This window comes from Ailuropoda melanoleuca, chromosome 10 (genome assembly GCF_002007445.2).
Source record: "Ailuropoda melanoleuca isolate Jingjing chromosome 10, ASM200744v2, whole genome shotgun sequence".
Lineage (NCBI taxonomy): Eukaryota > Metazoa > Chordata > Mammalia > Carnivora > Ursidae > Ailuropoda > Ailuropoda melanoleuca.
This window is the reverse complement of record NC_048227.1, coordinates 22,385,824-22,402,938: the sequence shown is the minus strand read 5'-3', so window position 1 is coordinate 22,402,938 and position 17,115 is coordinate 22,385,824. Positions and strand designations below refer to the sequence as shown.

General features: G+C 35.6%; 1 protein-coding gene across 1 annotated transcript in view; it reads left to right on the top strand.

Annotated features, from left to right (window-relative positions):
• LOC100484901 (ATP-binding cassette sub-family A member 3) overlaps positions 1-17,115 on the top strand; it is a 120,658-nt gene continuing 103,543 nt past the window's right edge. The window contains exons 1-6 of the mRNA XM_034669565.1: positions 1-34; positions 2,543-2,670; positions 4,421-4,568; positions 10,104-10,363; positions 16,521-16,637; positions 16,982-17,099. Of these exons, the coding sequence (XP_034525456.1) occupies positions 1-34; positions 2,543-2,670; positions 4,421-4,568; positions 10,104-10,363; positions 16,521-16,637; positions 16,982-17,099 (805 nt within the window). The remainder of the gene's footprint in view (positions 35-2,542; positions 2,671-4,420; positions 4,569-10,103; positions 10,364-16,520; positions 16,638-16,981; positions 17,100-17,115) is intronic.

Below are 17,115 nucleotides of genomic sequence, written 5' to 3'. Positions count from 1 at the left end.
ATGGCACTCACCCTGCACATCTCCCTTTTACAAGGTATGTAAGTCCATAATTATTCATTGCAGCATTATTTATAAGGTATAGAAGCAACCAAAGTATCCATCAACAGATGGATGCATAGAGAAAATGTGATTATTCAGCCACAATAAAGAAGGAAATCCTGTCATTTCTAACAGTATGTCTGTTTGAAGGACATTATGCTAAATGAAATAAGCTAGATGCAGAAAGACAAATACTGTATTGTCTCAATTATATGTGTTATCTAAAAATGTTGAGCTCACAGAAGCAGAGAGTGGAATCATGGTTTCAGAAAAAAAAATCATGGTTTCATGGTTTCTGGAGTTGGGGGTAGGTGGGGAAAATGGAGAGATGTTGGTCAAGTTTTATGAACTTTCAGTTATAAAGATAAGTCCTGGCAATCTAATGTACATGGTGACTGTAGTTAACAGTACTGTACAGTGTATATGAAATTTATTCAGAGAGTAGATCTTGTAGTGTTCTCCTCACAAAGAAAAGAGGGTAACTATGTAAGGCAATAGGTGTGTTAATTAACCAGGTTTTGGTAATCATTTCACAGTGTATGCATATATTAAAACACCATGTTGTATACCTTAAAATCATGTTAGACAACCTACATATATACAATTTTAATTTGTCAGTGATACTTCAATAACTCTGGGCATAAATTTTTAAAAATAAAATAAGTGGTAACTGTGGTCATAGGTATATTAATTAGCTTGATTATGGCAGTCATTTCACCATGTATACATACATACATCATCATGTTTTGCACCTTGAATACACACAATTTTTTATGTGTCATGTACTTCAATAAAGCTGGGGAAAAAATAAAGCCACCCAGGTAATAAATGAAAATAAACAATTAATCAATTTCCCTCCAGTTCTGTTTTCTGAGAACTCTAGGCAAAGAACTGTCTTAGCCTCATAAAATACTCAAAACTCTCTCCCTCCTTTTATCTCTCATACTCCTGCTTGAGCAGGTAATACCTTCCTTGAAGCTCAGTTAAATTAATGAAAACAGACTGGTGGATCCCTCCTCAGTCCCTCACCATTATGGTCAGGCAATTACAAAGAATTGTGGCTATTCCCACAACATTCAGTGTTTAAGGCAAAGAGATTGGGAGGCTTCCTGGGACATAAAGGATCATGGGTGAGATGGATGATAGTGCTTAGGCTCAGATGCAGAAGTAGTGGCTACGTGCTGCAAAGTGTGCCTGACTACCTGCTTGTAGATACTTCACTTTGTTCAGAGTGTACTTTCGATATTAGATTCTATTTCTAGCTGTGTTGCTATGTTGTTTTGTTTAATGTAGTGAACTTTGTTTTTCCAGCTTTAATCATTTGAATTCTCTGAGGACTTTGTTTCATCCTGCTTCTGGTCACCTAGTGTAGGTGCAAATCTGATTCTGGTCCCTGAAATCCTACTTACAGCTTGGAGATTTATATCCCAGGTGTGCCCACCCTGAGAAAAGTGCATCATACTTGACATTGCCCAACTATACAAAAAATAATGATTATGACACATAATCACCTCAGATATTAAAATTGTGAAGTTGGGGGCGCCTGGGTGGCTCAGTCATTAAGCGTCTGCCTTTGGCTCAGGGCGTGATCCCAGCTGGGATCGAGCCCCACATCAGGCTCTTCTGCTGGGAGCCTGCTTCTTCCTCTCCCACTCCCCCTGCTTGTCTCTCTCTCCCTGGCTGTTGCTCTCACTGGCTGACTCTGTGTCAAATAAATAAATAAAATCTTTTTTAAAAATTGTGAAGTTATTTCATTCTTCAGCTTCTGACTATTTTTTAATCAGATATTGTAGATTCCCATCTTCTCGGACTTTGAATAGATGGCATGGATCAATTTTGTCATTTCCTTCCAACATCAAAATTTCAAAACACATTGGAAATATCCCTGTTGCTTACCTGATTTCACTATGCAGTTATTATAATGATTAATTGTACTTTAAACTTGTGATAAAACTTTTTAAAGTTTAAGATTTTATTTATTTATTTGAGAGAGAGAGTGAGAGCACAAGCAGGGGGAGGGGCAGCGGGAGAGGGAGAAGCAGACTCCCCACTGAGCAGGGAGCCCTGACTTGGGACTGAATCCCAGGACCCTGAGATCATGACATGAGCCGAAGGCAGATGCTTAACCGACTGAGCCACCCAGGTGCCCAAAACTTCTAAAACTCTTTTTTTTTTTAAGTTAGGAAATTTTTTTTGTTTATTTTTTTATAATGATTTTTTATTATGTTATGTTAGTCACCATACAGTACATCCTAAGTTTTTGATGTAATGTTCCATGATTCATTATTTGCGTATAACACCCAGTACTTCTAAAACTCTTACAAATTTTTATGCACTCCTAATATCCATGTTTGTTATGCTAATGTTTGAGCAGCAATGTTTTGAAATTTATATTTTGATAATCTTTTATCCATGTAAAGCATTTTCCCATCTTAGAAAAGGCAGTCAGATAGTTTGCCTTTATGTGAGCAACGCACACATTTGATTTCTTTTCTCTCCGCAGTTCAAGGCTTTTCTTCAGAAAGAGATTTTGAAGAGTATGTTAAGCAAAAGAATAACGCTAAAAAAGTGTTGGTTGCTATTATTTTTGACCATGAGTTTCAAAATAGCGATGATCCCCTGCCATTTAAGGTAAGAAGTTTTTATGTAGAAACCTCATAAGTGTACTTCCAGTTTCTGAGGCTTAATCAAGTAGAGGCATAATTATTTCATTTATTAAGCGAGGAGACTGCAACTTACCCAAAATCATAATTCTTGTACGTAGTAGAGCAGAGATTTAAATCCAAATCTAATTTCTGTGTCCGTGCCCTTATTTAGCCAGAGCTTTATGTTGATGGGGAAAGAACTGAATTCACCACATACTAGGTTTTCTCCTTATAAATCAGAATCATAGGAGACGTTGATCTTTACCACTGTATGTGATATGGTAGCTGTCTCCAGCTCTGTGCATGATGGTGAAGTAAATGCACATTTCCCGGGTCAAGAGACCTGAGGTGTTAAAGCAGATGCATCTTCACCAGCATGGAACACGACATGAAAATGTTCCTCTTTCTTTTGACTGAATCTCATCATTTTTCTCCAAAATCTAAATCTGGAGAACAGTGTTAGGCCTAGCCAAGCAGAATCAGAGTTAAGACATAGGCAGAAAAATTCTGATAACAACTTCTACGAAGGAGAGACAAGGACTGTGCTTTGTACTTGGCGTCCCTGGTGTTGAAGGAATAACTAAAGTATGGTACAGATGTATGCATGGAGCTGTAATTCTACATTTAAGATACAGATTCTTGTCAATGGAATTAAAATGTAAGGAAAACCACTGGGTCGTAAGTAGAGTTGTAGGTATCTTGCATTCTGTCCCATCATTCCCTCACTCCTTTCATGTATATAAAATTCCCGCAAGTTACTGATTCAGTGTAAGTGATGCTGATGTAGGCTTATCAGCGTGTACATACAGTGTGGTCAAAATATTCTTGGTACAGTTTCAAGCATCACCTTGTACAATCTCCCAACTGCCCTGGACACTTGGCTCATTCTTACCCTTAACATTGCTATGGTGACTTGCTGTACAGTGGCTTTCCTAACCACACCCACCCCTGTCCTCCTTCACACTCCCATAAATGCCCTGTACATATTACTATCACTGAATTTACTATCATATATATATATAGTCTCAACTAGAATTTGAGCTCCTTGAGGAACAGGTGCTACATCTTAATCCTTGAACATGCAATAAGTTTCTAAAGCTTTTGTCTTGATAACTGAATATATTAATATTTACCTAGGTTTATGACATCTGCCTGCCCCTCGTCATGTTACTGATTTCTCTGGTCTGATGCCTGACTTTAGGCAACTGCTGGATCATTTGCTGTCTTGTGAAGCTACTTAAACCCAGCATATGGTCTACCTTGAAGTTTACTTAGTTCTCTAGAATTAGTATTATCTTTTCATTTAATAATGAAATTATGCAGTATTCCACATTCCTACTTTATCACATTTCTCCTCTGTCTTCATGTGGGATTCTTTCTTAGGTTAATAATCACTTTTAAGGAGGAAGAGATTTTCTTCTTGGAACACTTGCCTGACATAATGGGAAGAGAAATTAGCAACACCTTTTGGTATGTTTCATTTCGATAAACATGCCAGCTGTCTATTTTGGGAAAGAGACATTGGCAATGGTGTGCAAGTTGCCACTGTTTGCTTACCACAAACCCACAGTGGCCACACAACAAGTCTGCTCCACTGGCTGATGTTCAGAATCTACTTTAGTGCTTGACACTCTGCCTCAGAATCACACATGTGCGATTTTTAAATTTCCTTTTGTTTCTCATTCTTGCTTAATTATTTTTCATTCACAGATAGTGTTTCTTTTTGCTCCTTATAGGTAAAATATTTTCTGCGTTTCAGCAGTTTTCAGAGGAACAAGTATGTGGGTTTTCTCCGAACTGAAGGCTGGCAAACAGGTGTTCTCTTTCCACCTTTTCCTTCTTTGGGACCCAGAAGTGAACGTAATTCAAATGGGGGGCGTCCTGGTAAGCAAATCTTTAGTCATACTTATTTTAATATCCTAGTCATGTAGTAAGAGCCATCACATATTTATGCCTACATTTCTTCAACCTTGTGATAGAAATTGTTAATTTTTAATTTTTAACTTTGCTACTGGTGATTTATTTAAAATTTTCAGTGTCCAAAAACTTGTGTAAAATTTCTGTACAGTGGAACAATGTTTTTTTATCCAGGTTCAGCTCAAACCAACTAAACTCTTGGAATTTAAATGGTCAGCTCCTGGGGCACCTGGGTGGCTCAGTCATTAAGCTTCTGCCTTCGGCTCAGGGCATGATCCCAGAGTCCTGGGATTGAGCCCTGCATCGGGCTCCCTGCTCCACTGGGAAGCCTGCTTCTTCTCCCACTCCCCCTGCTTGTGTTCCCTCTCTCGCTGGCTGTCTGTCTCTCTGTCAAATAAATAAAATCTTTAAATAAATAAGTAAATAAATAGTCTGCTCCTCCCTTTAGCTGTATGACAAAGGAAGGAGCTAGTATCTTTAAGAAAACAGAACAAACAATTATATACTTTAGTGTCCACTGTTCCTTTCACCACAATTTCTGGCATAAGATCCAAAATTATAGGATATGTAAACAAGCAGGAAAATGTTATCTAAAATTAAAAGAAAAAGTCGATATAAGTAAGTGGACAGATAAGCTAGATGATGGAATTGGCAGACAAGGAATTTAAAATAATTTTATGAGTATTTTGATGTCATGTTGATAGCAAATATTCTCTGATAAAATGTGACGAAGAGGGCACTTTACCTCTGTAAAACTTTAAACTTTAGTCTATTAGTGAAAAAAACATCATGCAAATCCAAACTACAGAACATTCTCCAAAATACATGCCCAGTATTCTCGAAAGCTCTCAAGGTCATAAAAAACAAGAAAGGATAATAAAGTTTCATATATCAGAGGAAACTGTGAAAACATGACAACGAAATGCAGTGTAGTATCCTAGATGGGAACAAAAAAAAAATGACACTGGGGAAAAACTGGTGAAATCCAAACAAAGTTTGTATAAATTAAAAATTGTTTTCTGCCAATGTTAATTTCTTAGTTTTAACATATGTACCATGGTAATGTAAGACGTCATCTTCAGGAAGCTGGGTGCAGGGTGTAAATAATATTTGTCAATCTTTTTCTCATTATTGCCCTTCTAGGGAATCCTTTTGGATTTTTTTTTTGGTTTTTTGTTTTTAATAATTTTTATTTTGTTATATTAGTCACCATGCAGTACATCCCCAGTTTTTGTTTTTTGTTTTTTATTATATTGTGTTAGTCACCATACAGTACATCCCTGGTTTTTTATGTAAAGTTCGATGATTCATTATTTGCGTTTAACACCCAGTGCACCATGCAATACTTGCCCTCCTTAATACCCATCACTGGCCTATCTCAATCCCCCACCCCCCTCCCCTGTGAAGCCTTCAGTTTGTTTCCCAGAGTCCACAGTCTCTCGTGGTTCATTCCCCCTTCTGTTTAGCCCCCTTCATTCTTCCCTTCCTTCTCCTACTGATCTTCCTATTTCTTATGTTCCATAAATGAGTGAAACCATATGATAATTGTCTTTCTCTGCTTGACTTATTTCACTTAGCATAATCTCCTCCAGTCCCATCCATGTTGCTGCAAATGTTGTGAAATCGTTCTTTCTGATGGTTAATATTCCATTGTATATATGGACCACATCTTCTTAATCCAGTCATCTGTTGAAGGGCATCTTGGCTCCTTCCACAATTTAGCTATTGTGGACAATGCTGCTATGAACATTGGGGTGCATATGGCCCTTCTCTTCACTACGTCTGTATCTTTGAAGTAAATACCCAGTAGTGCAATTGCTGGATCATAGGATAGCTCAATTTTTAACTTTTTAAGGGACCTCCACACTGATTTCCAAAGTGGCTGTACCAACTTGCATTCCCACCAACAATGTAGGAGGGATCCCCTTCCTCCACATCCTCTCCAACAATTGTTGTTTCCTGCCTTATCAATTTTTGCCATTCTAAGTGGTGTAAGGTGGTATCTCAGTGTGGTTTTGATTTGAATTTCCCTGATGGCTAATGATTTTGAACATTTTTTCATGTGTCTGTTTAGCCATTTGTATGTCTTCATTGGAAAAGTGTCTATATCTTCTGCCCATTTTTTTATTTGATTATTTGTTTCACGTGTATTGAGTTTGAGAAGTTCTTTGTAGATCTTGGATACTAGTCTTTTATCTGTAGTGTCATTTGCAAATATCATCTTCTAGGGAATCCTTTTGGACATTTTTTCCCTAAGTGTGTTCCTCTCATGAAATTTTAATACCACAGATACACTATAGATCTGTTTTAAGTGCTATGGCTTGAAGCTCTGTGACTCTGTTGAGAATGTATGGTATTTAGGACTCTCTGTATTACTTTTGCAAATTTTCAGTAAGACTAGATTTTTTTCCAAAATAAAAAAGTATATTTTAGAAACAGATAAAATAATTCTGAAGAATAACTATTATATAAACAAGCAATACTTGACTCTAAATTTTCTTTATTTTGTGACAGTTGGTTAATTGGGAAACTGACCTATTTTTCCTTATTATGCAGAAAAATACCCTAGGTTTTTTTTAATGATTTTTATATTTGTGTGATGCTTGTACTTTAAATAATAGCTACTTTAATTCTAAGTTATATTAGTTTATAAAATTACTACGTACTCTTTGGTTGTTTATGAGGAGGATAAAAATTAAACTTTGTGATTTTGCGACTATGCTGTAAATGTGCATAAACCATCATTTTTTTCCAACTGTTTGTTGTACAACTTTAGAAATAATATCGATATATCTTAGAACTTTTACAATCTGTATAGACAGGTTTTAATTAATTATAGAATAAAGACATGAGTCATGAAAAAAAAGTATATTTTAAAAACTCTCCAAGCCAAAGTAGCAATAAAAGTGAAAAAAGTGAAATTTCTGAATCTGATAAAGTACATTTGTGAGAAATTTGTATCTTCCTGGTGAAATATTGAACATTTCTCCTCTAATCAGGAACAAAGTAAAGATGTTTGCTCTCATCAGTTCTTTTCAACATATTACTGGAAGTCCTAGCTTGTATCAGAAAAAGACAATGAAATAAAAGGTATAGATTTTGGAAAGGAAGGAGTGAAATTATGTGAAGTTGACAAAATCTTGTTATGTAGGTGATTCGGAAGAGATCCAGAAAAAAGTACTACATATAATGTATTAATTTAGCAAATACCCAAGATAGTATATAAAAATAAATTATCAGTCTACACCAAAACAACAAAACATTTATTTATTTATTTATTTATTTATTTATTTATTTTTTATTATGATATGGTAGTCACCATACAGTACATCATTAGTTTTTGATGTAGTGCTCCATGATTGATTGTTTGCGTGTAACACCCAGTGTTCCATGCAACACATGCCCTCCTTAATACCCATCACTGGGCTGACCCATCCCCCCATCCCCCTCCCCTCTAAAACCGTTGGTTTGTTTCCCAGAGCCGATAGTCTCTTGTGGTGCATTTTCCCTTCTATTTACCCCCCTTCTTTATTCCCTTCCTTCTACCAATCGCCCTGCTACAAATGAGTGAAACCATATGATAATTGTCTTTCTCTGCTTGAGTTATTTCACTTAGCATAATCTCCTCCAGTCCCATTTCTGAAAGAAAACTTTATCTAAAGAGATGNTTTATCTAAACAAATGATGAGATATCTAAATCTCATTGGTTGGGTGACTCAAAATTGTTAGGATGTAACTTACACCCATTGTACAATAGCAATAAAGTGACAGAATCCCAGCAGTCTTTTTGGGAAAAAAATTGGCAAGCTTATTCTAAAATTTATATGGAAATACAAAGGGTCCAGATTAGTAAAAAAAAAAAAAGAAAGAAAGAAAGAAAATATCTTGAATAGGAATGCCAATGTTAAAGAACATTCAAGACTTACTATAAATCTATATAACAAACTGAGGGCTTCAGGGGGCGGGGGTGGGGGATTGGGATAGGCCGGTGATGGGTATTAAGGAGGGCACGTATTGCATGGAGCACTGGGTGTTATACGCAAACAATGAATCATGGAACACTGCATCAAAAACTGAGGCTATACTGTATGGTGACTAACATAACATAATAAAAAATTTTAAAAGAAAGACATTGCCATATAGGTGTCAGGATAAACAAATACATCAATAAAAAGAATGAGGTGTCCGGAAATAGACTCATATACATATAGTCATTTAATTTTTCCATGAAGGCACCAATATAATTCACTGGGAAAAGGAACTCTTTTGAAGAAATTGTGATGGAATAACATGGTATGTGAATGGAAAGAATAAATCTTGATCACTAGCCCATATCTACACAAAATTAGTTAAATAACGTGATGATCATAAACCAAATCTAAAAGCTAAAATCATCTTCCACAACAAAATTTTTGAGACTATCTTCATGAAATTGGGGCCAGTAGTGATTCATTAAGACAGAAAAGGTATTAGTATAAAAGAAAAAAAATGGACAAATTGAACTTCATTAAAATTAAATAGTCCGCCCTATGTGAAAGACCCTATTAAAACAGTAAGGCAAGATCCAGAGGGGAGAAAATGTGACACAGATTCACATTCAAAATCTATAAAGAACTTGTATAGATGAACAGAAAACTCAGTTTTTAGTTGTCATGGCATTGCCAAATTTTAATAAAAGTGTTTAAGTGTTTGCTCATTTTTATACTAAACTTATATAACAGTAAGAAGCTATTTGCATACTGCCACAGATCCAAGTACCACACTGAGTAGCTCTGCTTTAGTGCACATCAGCTCATATAACTCACTCAGTATGACCTTCACCTAATTTTTCAAATATTAAAGGTACTGAATTAAAGTCTTTACCTATGCAATAGTTTATTCAGTTGATTGAAATTGCAGAAAGCAACCCTGTAATTTCAAACAATATTTTACTTTCTGGGAAGCTGGGAATTAGGATCCTTTTAAAAAGGATCTAAAAAAACCCACAAGTGAATAAACAAAAAGTAGAATCAGACCTAAAAATACAGAGAACAAACTGATGATTTCCAGAGAGGACGGACGGCTGGGCAAAACGGGTAAAGGGGAATGGGAGATACAGGCCTCCAGTTAAAGAATAAATAAGTCATGGGAATAAAAGGCACAGCATAAGGAATATAGTCAATTGTATTGTAATAGCAATGTATGGTGACAGATGGTATCTACACTAGTGGTGAGCATAGCATAATGTATAAACATGTTGAATCATGACATTGTACACCTGAAACTAATGTAAACATTGTGCATCAACCACTCAAGTAAAAAAAATTAATAATAAAGAAGTGTTTATTATGTGTTTGCGTGGAGAAACCATAATAGCTGCTCTGTGAAATTTAGACTATGACAAGAGCCTCTTTACAATAATTAACTTTGTTTGTTTTTGACATACTTTAGTTACCTTTTCCTTTGTTCCGTTCAGCTATTTCTTGTTCTGTTGTACTTAGCAATCCTTGTTTTCTCATTTAGGGTACATCACTGAAGGGTTCCTGGTTATGCAGCATGCCTTGGATCAGGCCATCATGAAATATTATAACCACACAGCTACACAAAAGCTATTCCAAGATGTCACCGTCTTTGTTCAGAGATTTCCATATCCAGAATATTCTCATGATTACTTCTTTACCATTTTTGATATTTTCACCCCTTTAGTAATCTTATTTATCTTCTCTATGAATCATCTTACCCTCATTCAGTCTATTGTGTGGGAAAAGGAAAAGCGATTGAAGGTAACTCTACTTTTCTTGTGGTAAATAGAGCTTCTGTAGAAAAAGTTGGGTCTGTAACATAAATTTTTGTGGAGGCTGGATTATTTTTCCCCACTCAGCATTGATAGATGGTTATGTTTCAGTAGCAGCCAGAAAGTGAACACTTACTTCTCTCGGCAGTTTTCTAGAATTTTGTTTTTATTAGAATTCTTTAGTTTTATTTCTAGAAGACTACTTCACAAGATTCTTACAAATAGAATTTACATGCCAAATGCTCTAAAATCTCTCTGGAATAGGTGAGTTGCAAAGGATTAATTATCTGGGCTTGTGGAATTGTCTTGATAATTTTCGATACAAGTAAATTTCAAGATAATATGTGATTATAATTAACATATAATTATATATTTAACATATATATTATATAATATACAATAATATTATATAAATATAGAGAGAGGGAGAGATTATTTATATATATAATTGATTTATTGCCTAATAAGTTTTAGGAACTCTGATAAATCATAGATTTGAATCCTGTCTCTATTATTTATTGACTCTGACATGTCATATAACTTTTCTAGCCTTTTTTCTCAGATATAAATTGAGTATAATATTAATAACTAATTTGCAGGGCTGTCATGATATTAAGCTAGATATTATATGAAAAATTATCACCATAAAATCACCTGGACCTGCTGTTGTGAAGTGTAAAGAAGGAAAAAAGTGTTGAGTGTTTAAATAAAATTGAAGGTTGTATTTATCTTTGTTCTCTGCTGAGTAAATTCCACTTAAGCATATACATTTTCTAATATTTGGCCCCTGCCTACTCCTCATTTTGTTATCATTGTTTATAGATAGAATTTAAACACCAGATGCCCTCAAACATCTCTGGAATAAGGGGAGTTACAAAGAAATAATCTACTGGATTTGTGGAGATGTGTCTAGATGAATTTAGATACAAATCAATTCCAAGATGCTATGATTCTGTGATTTAAGAAGAAATTTTTATGGAAGTATTGTTGACACACAGTGTTACACTAGTTTCAGCTGTACAGCATGATTGGACAAGTTCACACATTATGCTATGCTCAGCATAGGTGTAACTACCATCTATCAACATACCTCTGACTATATCCCTGTGCTGTACCTCTCATCCCCATTACTTATTCATCTGATAGCTGGAAGCCTGTACCTCCCACTCCCGTTCACCCATTTTGCCCAGCCCCCCCCGGCAGCCATCTGTATTTATAGGTATGTCTTTGTTTTTGTTCATTTGTTTGTTATCCATCTACAGATGAATGAGTAAAGAAGATGTTTTATATGGATACAATGGAATATTAGCCATAAAAAATGAGATCTAGCCATTTACAACAGCATGGATGGACCTAGGTGGTATTATGCTAAGTGAAATAAGTCAGAGAAAAGACAAATACCATATGATTTCACTTATATATAGAATCTTAAGAAAAAAACGTACTGAAATTTTTAAATCAATTTCTGATTGCCGAAAAAAAATTTTTCAATGACCTCTTATAGTCCCATCAAGAACTGTGTTTCACTGAGAGCAAAAAACACATAGATATCTTTCCTTCCAGCCAAAATGAATGACTTTTTTAAAAACTTCCTTTATGTTTGTGTTTCCTGTGACACTAGTGCTTTCCTCTCTCTTTTCTGATTGGTGAACAAACAGTTAACTTACTTGTCTCAGGTGTTGTAGCTGCCATCTCCTTGTTGATTATCTCTCTTTAATTCTCAATTATAATTTAACACTGTTTTTGAATCCCCAGATTATGATACACAAACATCAACATTATGACTTACAATATTTATATTTCATTTTTAAAAATTTTTTCTTAAGTTCAATTAGCCAATCATTAGTTTTTGATGTAATGTTCAGTGATTCATTAATTGCATATAACACCCAGTACTCATCAGATCATGTGCCCTCCTTAATGCCCATCACCCAGTTACCCCATCCCCCACCCCCTCCCTCTGAAACCCTCAGTTTGTTTTCCGGAGTCCAGAGCCTCTCATGGTTTGTCTCCCTCTCTGATTTCTTCCCATTCAGTTTTCCCTCCCTTCCCCTGTGATCCTCTACACTATTCCTTATATTCCACATATGAGTGAAATCATGTGATAATTATCTTTCTCTTCTTCATTTATTTCACGTAGCATAATCCCCTCCAGTTCCATCCACGTCAATGCAAATGGTGGATATTCATCTTTCTGATGGCTGAGTAATATTCCATCGTATATATGAACCACATCTTCTTTATCCATTTATCTGCTGAAGGACATCTCAGCTCCTTCCACAGTTTGGCTATTGTGGACATTGCTGCTGTGAACATTGGGGTGCATGTACCCCTTCTTCTCACTATATCTGTATCTTTGGGGTAAATACCCGGTAGTGCAATTGCTGGGTCATAAGGTAGCTCTATTTTTAATGTCCTGAGGAACCTCCATACTATTTTCCAGAGTGGCTGCATCAGCTTGCATTCCTACCAACAGTGTAAGAGGGTTCCCCTTTCTCCACATCCTCACCAACATTTGTTGTTTCCTGTCCTGTTAATTTTGGCCATTCTGATTGGTGTAGGTGGTATCTCATTGTGGTTTTTTGATTTGTATTTCCCTGATGGCTAGTGATGTGGAGCATTTTTTCATGTGTCAATTAGCCACATTTGTATGTTTCTTTAGAGAAGTGTCTGTTCATGTCTTCTGCCCATTTTTTGACTGGATTATTTGTTTTCTGGGTGTTGAGTTTGAGAAGTTCTTTATAAATCTTGGATACCAGCCCTTTATCTGTAATGTCATTTGCAAATACCTTCTCCCATTCCATAGGTTGCCTTTTAGTTTTATTGACTGTTTCCTTTGCTGTGCAGAAGTTTTTCATCTTGATGAAGTCCCAGTTGCTTTTGTTTCCCTTGCTTTGAGAGACATGTCTTGGAAAAAGTTGCTGTGGCCAAGGTCGAAGAAGTTACTACCTGTGTTTCCCTCTAGGATTTTGATGGATTCCTGTCTCACATTTAGGTCTTTCATCCATTTTGAGTTTATCTTTGTGTATGGTGTAAGAGAATGGTCCAGTTTTATTCTTCTGCCTATGGCTATCCAATTTTCCCAGCACCATTTGTTGAAGAGACTGTCTTTTTTCCATTGGATATTTTTTCCTGATTTGCCAAAGATTAGTTGACCATAGACTTGAGGGTCCATTTCTGGAGTCTCTGTTGTATTCCATTGGTCTATGTGTCTGTTGTTGTGTCAGTACCATGCTGTCTTGATTATTACAGCTTTGTATGGATATTGAAGTCTGGAACTATGAGGCCCCCAGCTTTGGTTTTCTTTTTCAACATTCCCCTGGCAATTTGGGGTCTTTTCTGAAGGTTCCATACACATTTTAGGATTGTTTGTTCCAGCTCTGTAAAAAATGTCCATGGTATTTTGATAGGGATTGCATTGAATGTATAGATTGCTCTGGGCAGCATGGACATTTTCAGAAAGTTTATTCAGCAAAGTGGCAGGATACAAAATCAGTGCACAGAATTCAGTTGCATTTCTGTATACTAAGAATGTGTCTGAAGAAAGAGAAATTAAGGAATCGATCCATTTACAATTGCACCAAAAACTATAAGATACATAGAAATAAATGTAGCCAAAGAGGTAAAGGATCTGTACTGTAGAAACCACAGAACACTTATATTTCATTTTTTAGTATTTTCTTTGAAGTATAACATACATACACACAGAAAAGCGCACAAATCAGAAGTGTGCTTTAATCCATTCAGGCTACTGCAACAAAAATATCATAAACTGTATAGCTTATAAGCAATAGAAATTTATTTCTCTCCGTCCTGCAATCTAGAGAGTCCAAGATCAAGGTGCCAGCAGATTCAGAAGGTCTGATGAGAATCCACTCTGTGGTTCATAGATGGCACCTCATTCATCACTGTCTCCTCATGTGACAGAAGAAATGCGAGCTCTCTGGGGTCTCCTTTATAAGGGCACTAATTTGATTCATGAGGGCTCAGCCTTCATCACCTAATTATCTCTCAGGGGCCCCGCCTCAAAGTGCCATCACACTGGGAACTGGGTTTTCAACTTAGGAATTTTGAGGAGATGCTAACATCCTAACTATTGTAGTAGAGTTGAATAGGTTCTCATGAAGAAAGTATGCCCATTTTATTGTGACCCCGTGAGAAAAAAAACACACCCAACACTCTAGAAGTCTGCTTGTGTACCCTTCAAAACATTTTCCCCAAAGTATATACTAACCTGACTTCTAATATTACGAGTTAGTTTTGTCTGCCTTGAACTTGATAAATGGAATCAAGCATTGTATTATGTTGTGTCTGTGTGATTCAGCTAAATATGTAGCTGTAGTTCATTTATATTCATTGAGTTATATGAGTTTTAAGATTCCATAGTATGACTATCACAATTTATCTATTTCCCTTTAGTGTTTGGAGTTTGGGTATTATAAGTAATTCTTCTATGAATATTTTAGACATTTTTTTACTGAATGTTAGATTATGCATATTTAACTCTAGTACATAGTGCCAAAGTTTGCCAGTAAAATATTACGAATTTTCACTTCCATTAACAATGTATGAAAATTCTGTTTGTTCTACATTTCACCAAAATTTTTTTTAATTTTATCTAATTTTCTAATTTTAAAAAATTTTACGGGAGTATATTAGCCTCAAAAATGTAGAGGTCTTTCACTTTTCATTGTTTTAATTGTACAAGTCTTTCACCTCCTTGGTTAAGTTTATTCCTAAGTATTTTATTCTTTTCTTTAAGATTTTATTTATTTGAGAGAGAGCATGAGCTGGGTGAAGGGCAGAGGGAGAAGCAGATCATGGATCTGCTGGATCATGACCTGAGCCAAAGGCAGACGCTTAACTGACTCAGCCACCCAGGCACCCCATATTTTACTCTTTTTGATGCTCTTGTAATTGGAATTGTTTTCCTAATTTCATTTTAGATTGCTCATTGGTAGTGTATAGAACTTCAACTGATTTTTGTGTGCTAACTTTGTATTCTCCTACGTTGATGATTCATTTATTAATTCTGACTTTTTTATGTGTGGAATCTGATTTGCATGTAAGATTGTCTCATCTGCTTGGATGCCTTCTATATGTATTTTTTCTAAATTATCGTTTTTCCATTGTGTATTTTTTACTTCTTTGTCATAAATTAATTGACCATATACGTTTGAGTTTATCTCTCTGCTCTTTCTTCTGTTACATTGCTCTATAGTCTGTTTTAATGACAGTACTGTACTGTTCTGATTTCTTTTTTTGTTTGTTTATGGTTTTTTAAAAATTTTTAATCGTATTTTTATTATGTCAGTCACCATACAGTACATCCCTGGTTTTGATGTAAAGTTCGATGTTTCATTATTTGCCTATAACACCCAGTGCACCATGCAATACGTGCCCTCCTTACTACCCATCACCAGCCTATCCCATTCCCCCACACCCCTCTCCTCTGAAACTCTTTGTATAGGCCAGGCAGATACAGATAGGCAAGCACAGTCTCTGCCTTCTACTCTAGAAGAGCTTTAAGTTAAATAATTTAATATTGGTACATCAGTAAAATTCAATAGAAGTATTTAAAATAGCCTGTGAGGACTCATACCACTCTTTTGAATCTTCTTATTGTGTTCTACATTATATGCTTAGCAAAACTATTTTGATGCTCTTTTGTTAACACTTGAAATGCCAAATATTTCTTTAAAGAATATAGTTCATAAAGATTACTGCTAAAACTGAATTTCCCCCTCATTTTTTATCATAGTTTCAGTGTTTGCTTCTATCTTTTATAATTTAATTAAAACATATTTACATTCTTTAATACCTCCTGGAAGAGGGCATAACAAAAAGAAAGGGGATGTTAATCTAAGCAGTTTATAGTTTTATTTAAGGGTTTTTCATACCTGAACAATATGAGGTAAATTATTGGTGAAATCATCTCTAGGCTTGCAAGCATAATAGCACTGTCATACACTAGCTGAATAATTTTAATCAAGTCATTGAGCTCCTCCTCTATAACTGGGCATGATAATATTCCTTATTTCACCAAATTTGATCGTGGTAGAAATAAATCAGATAATCTTTGTGAATGCATTTTGTATAATTATATTGTTTTACATGATGTTTGGTTTGTGTTAACTCTCCCACAGGAGTATCTGCTCGTTTCAGGACTCAGTAATTGGATGCTCTGGGCTGCCTATTTCTTCACATTCCTCTCTTTGTATTCATTTATCATCCTTTTGCTGTGCATGATTTTCTTTGTGAAGGCAAGTGTCTATTTCACTGTAGCATGCTATAGCTAAACTTCTAGAGGAAAAACAGATAACATGGTGTGGGCCTAATGGATTCAGGTTGTCAGGAAGTGAACACATGTCTATTGTTTGACTCCACTCTGGAAATTAAAGGGCTGCTTAGTTCTCAGCAAACTAAAGTTTAAGTCTAGATGTTTGGACCTTTTGTAGTTAATGAATTGTTTACTCATCTCCCTGAGATTTATCTTTAGTTTCACTAGGACTATCAAAATATTTAAAGATGTTTCATTTCTCCTCTTCTGTTTTGCTGTGATGCCATTTAGAGTATGACTCAACTGGCTTCCTGATTGTTTTGTTAGATAGAACCTGTGCCAGTCATTCAGTACAGTGACCCATCTCTTGTCTTCGTTTTTTTGCTGTGTTTTGCCATCGCCACAATATTCTTCAGCTTTATGGTTAGCACGTTCTTCAATAAAGGTGAGTCTAAAACTCC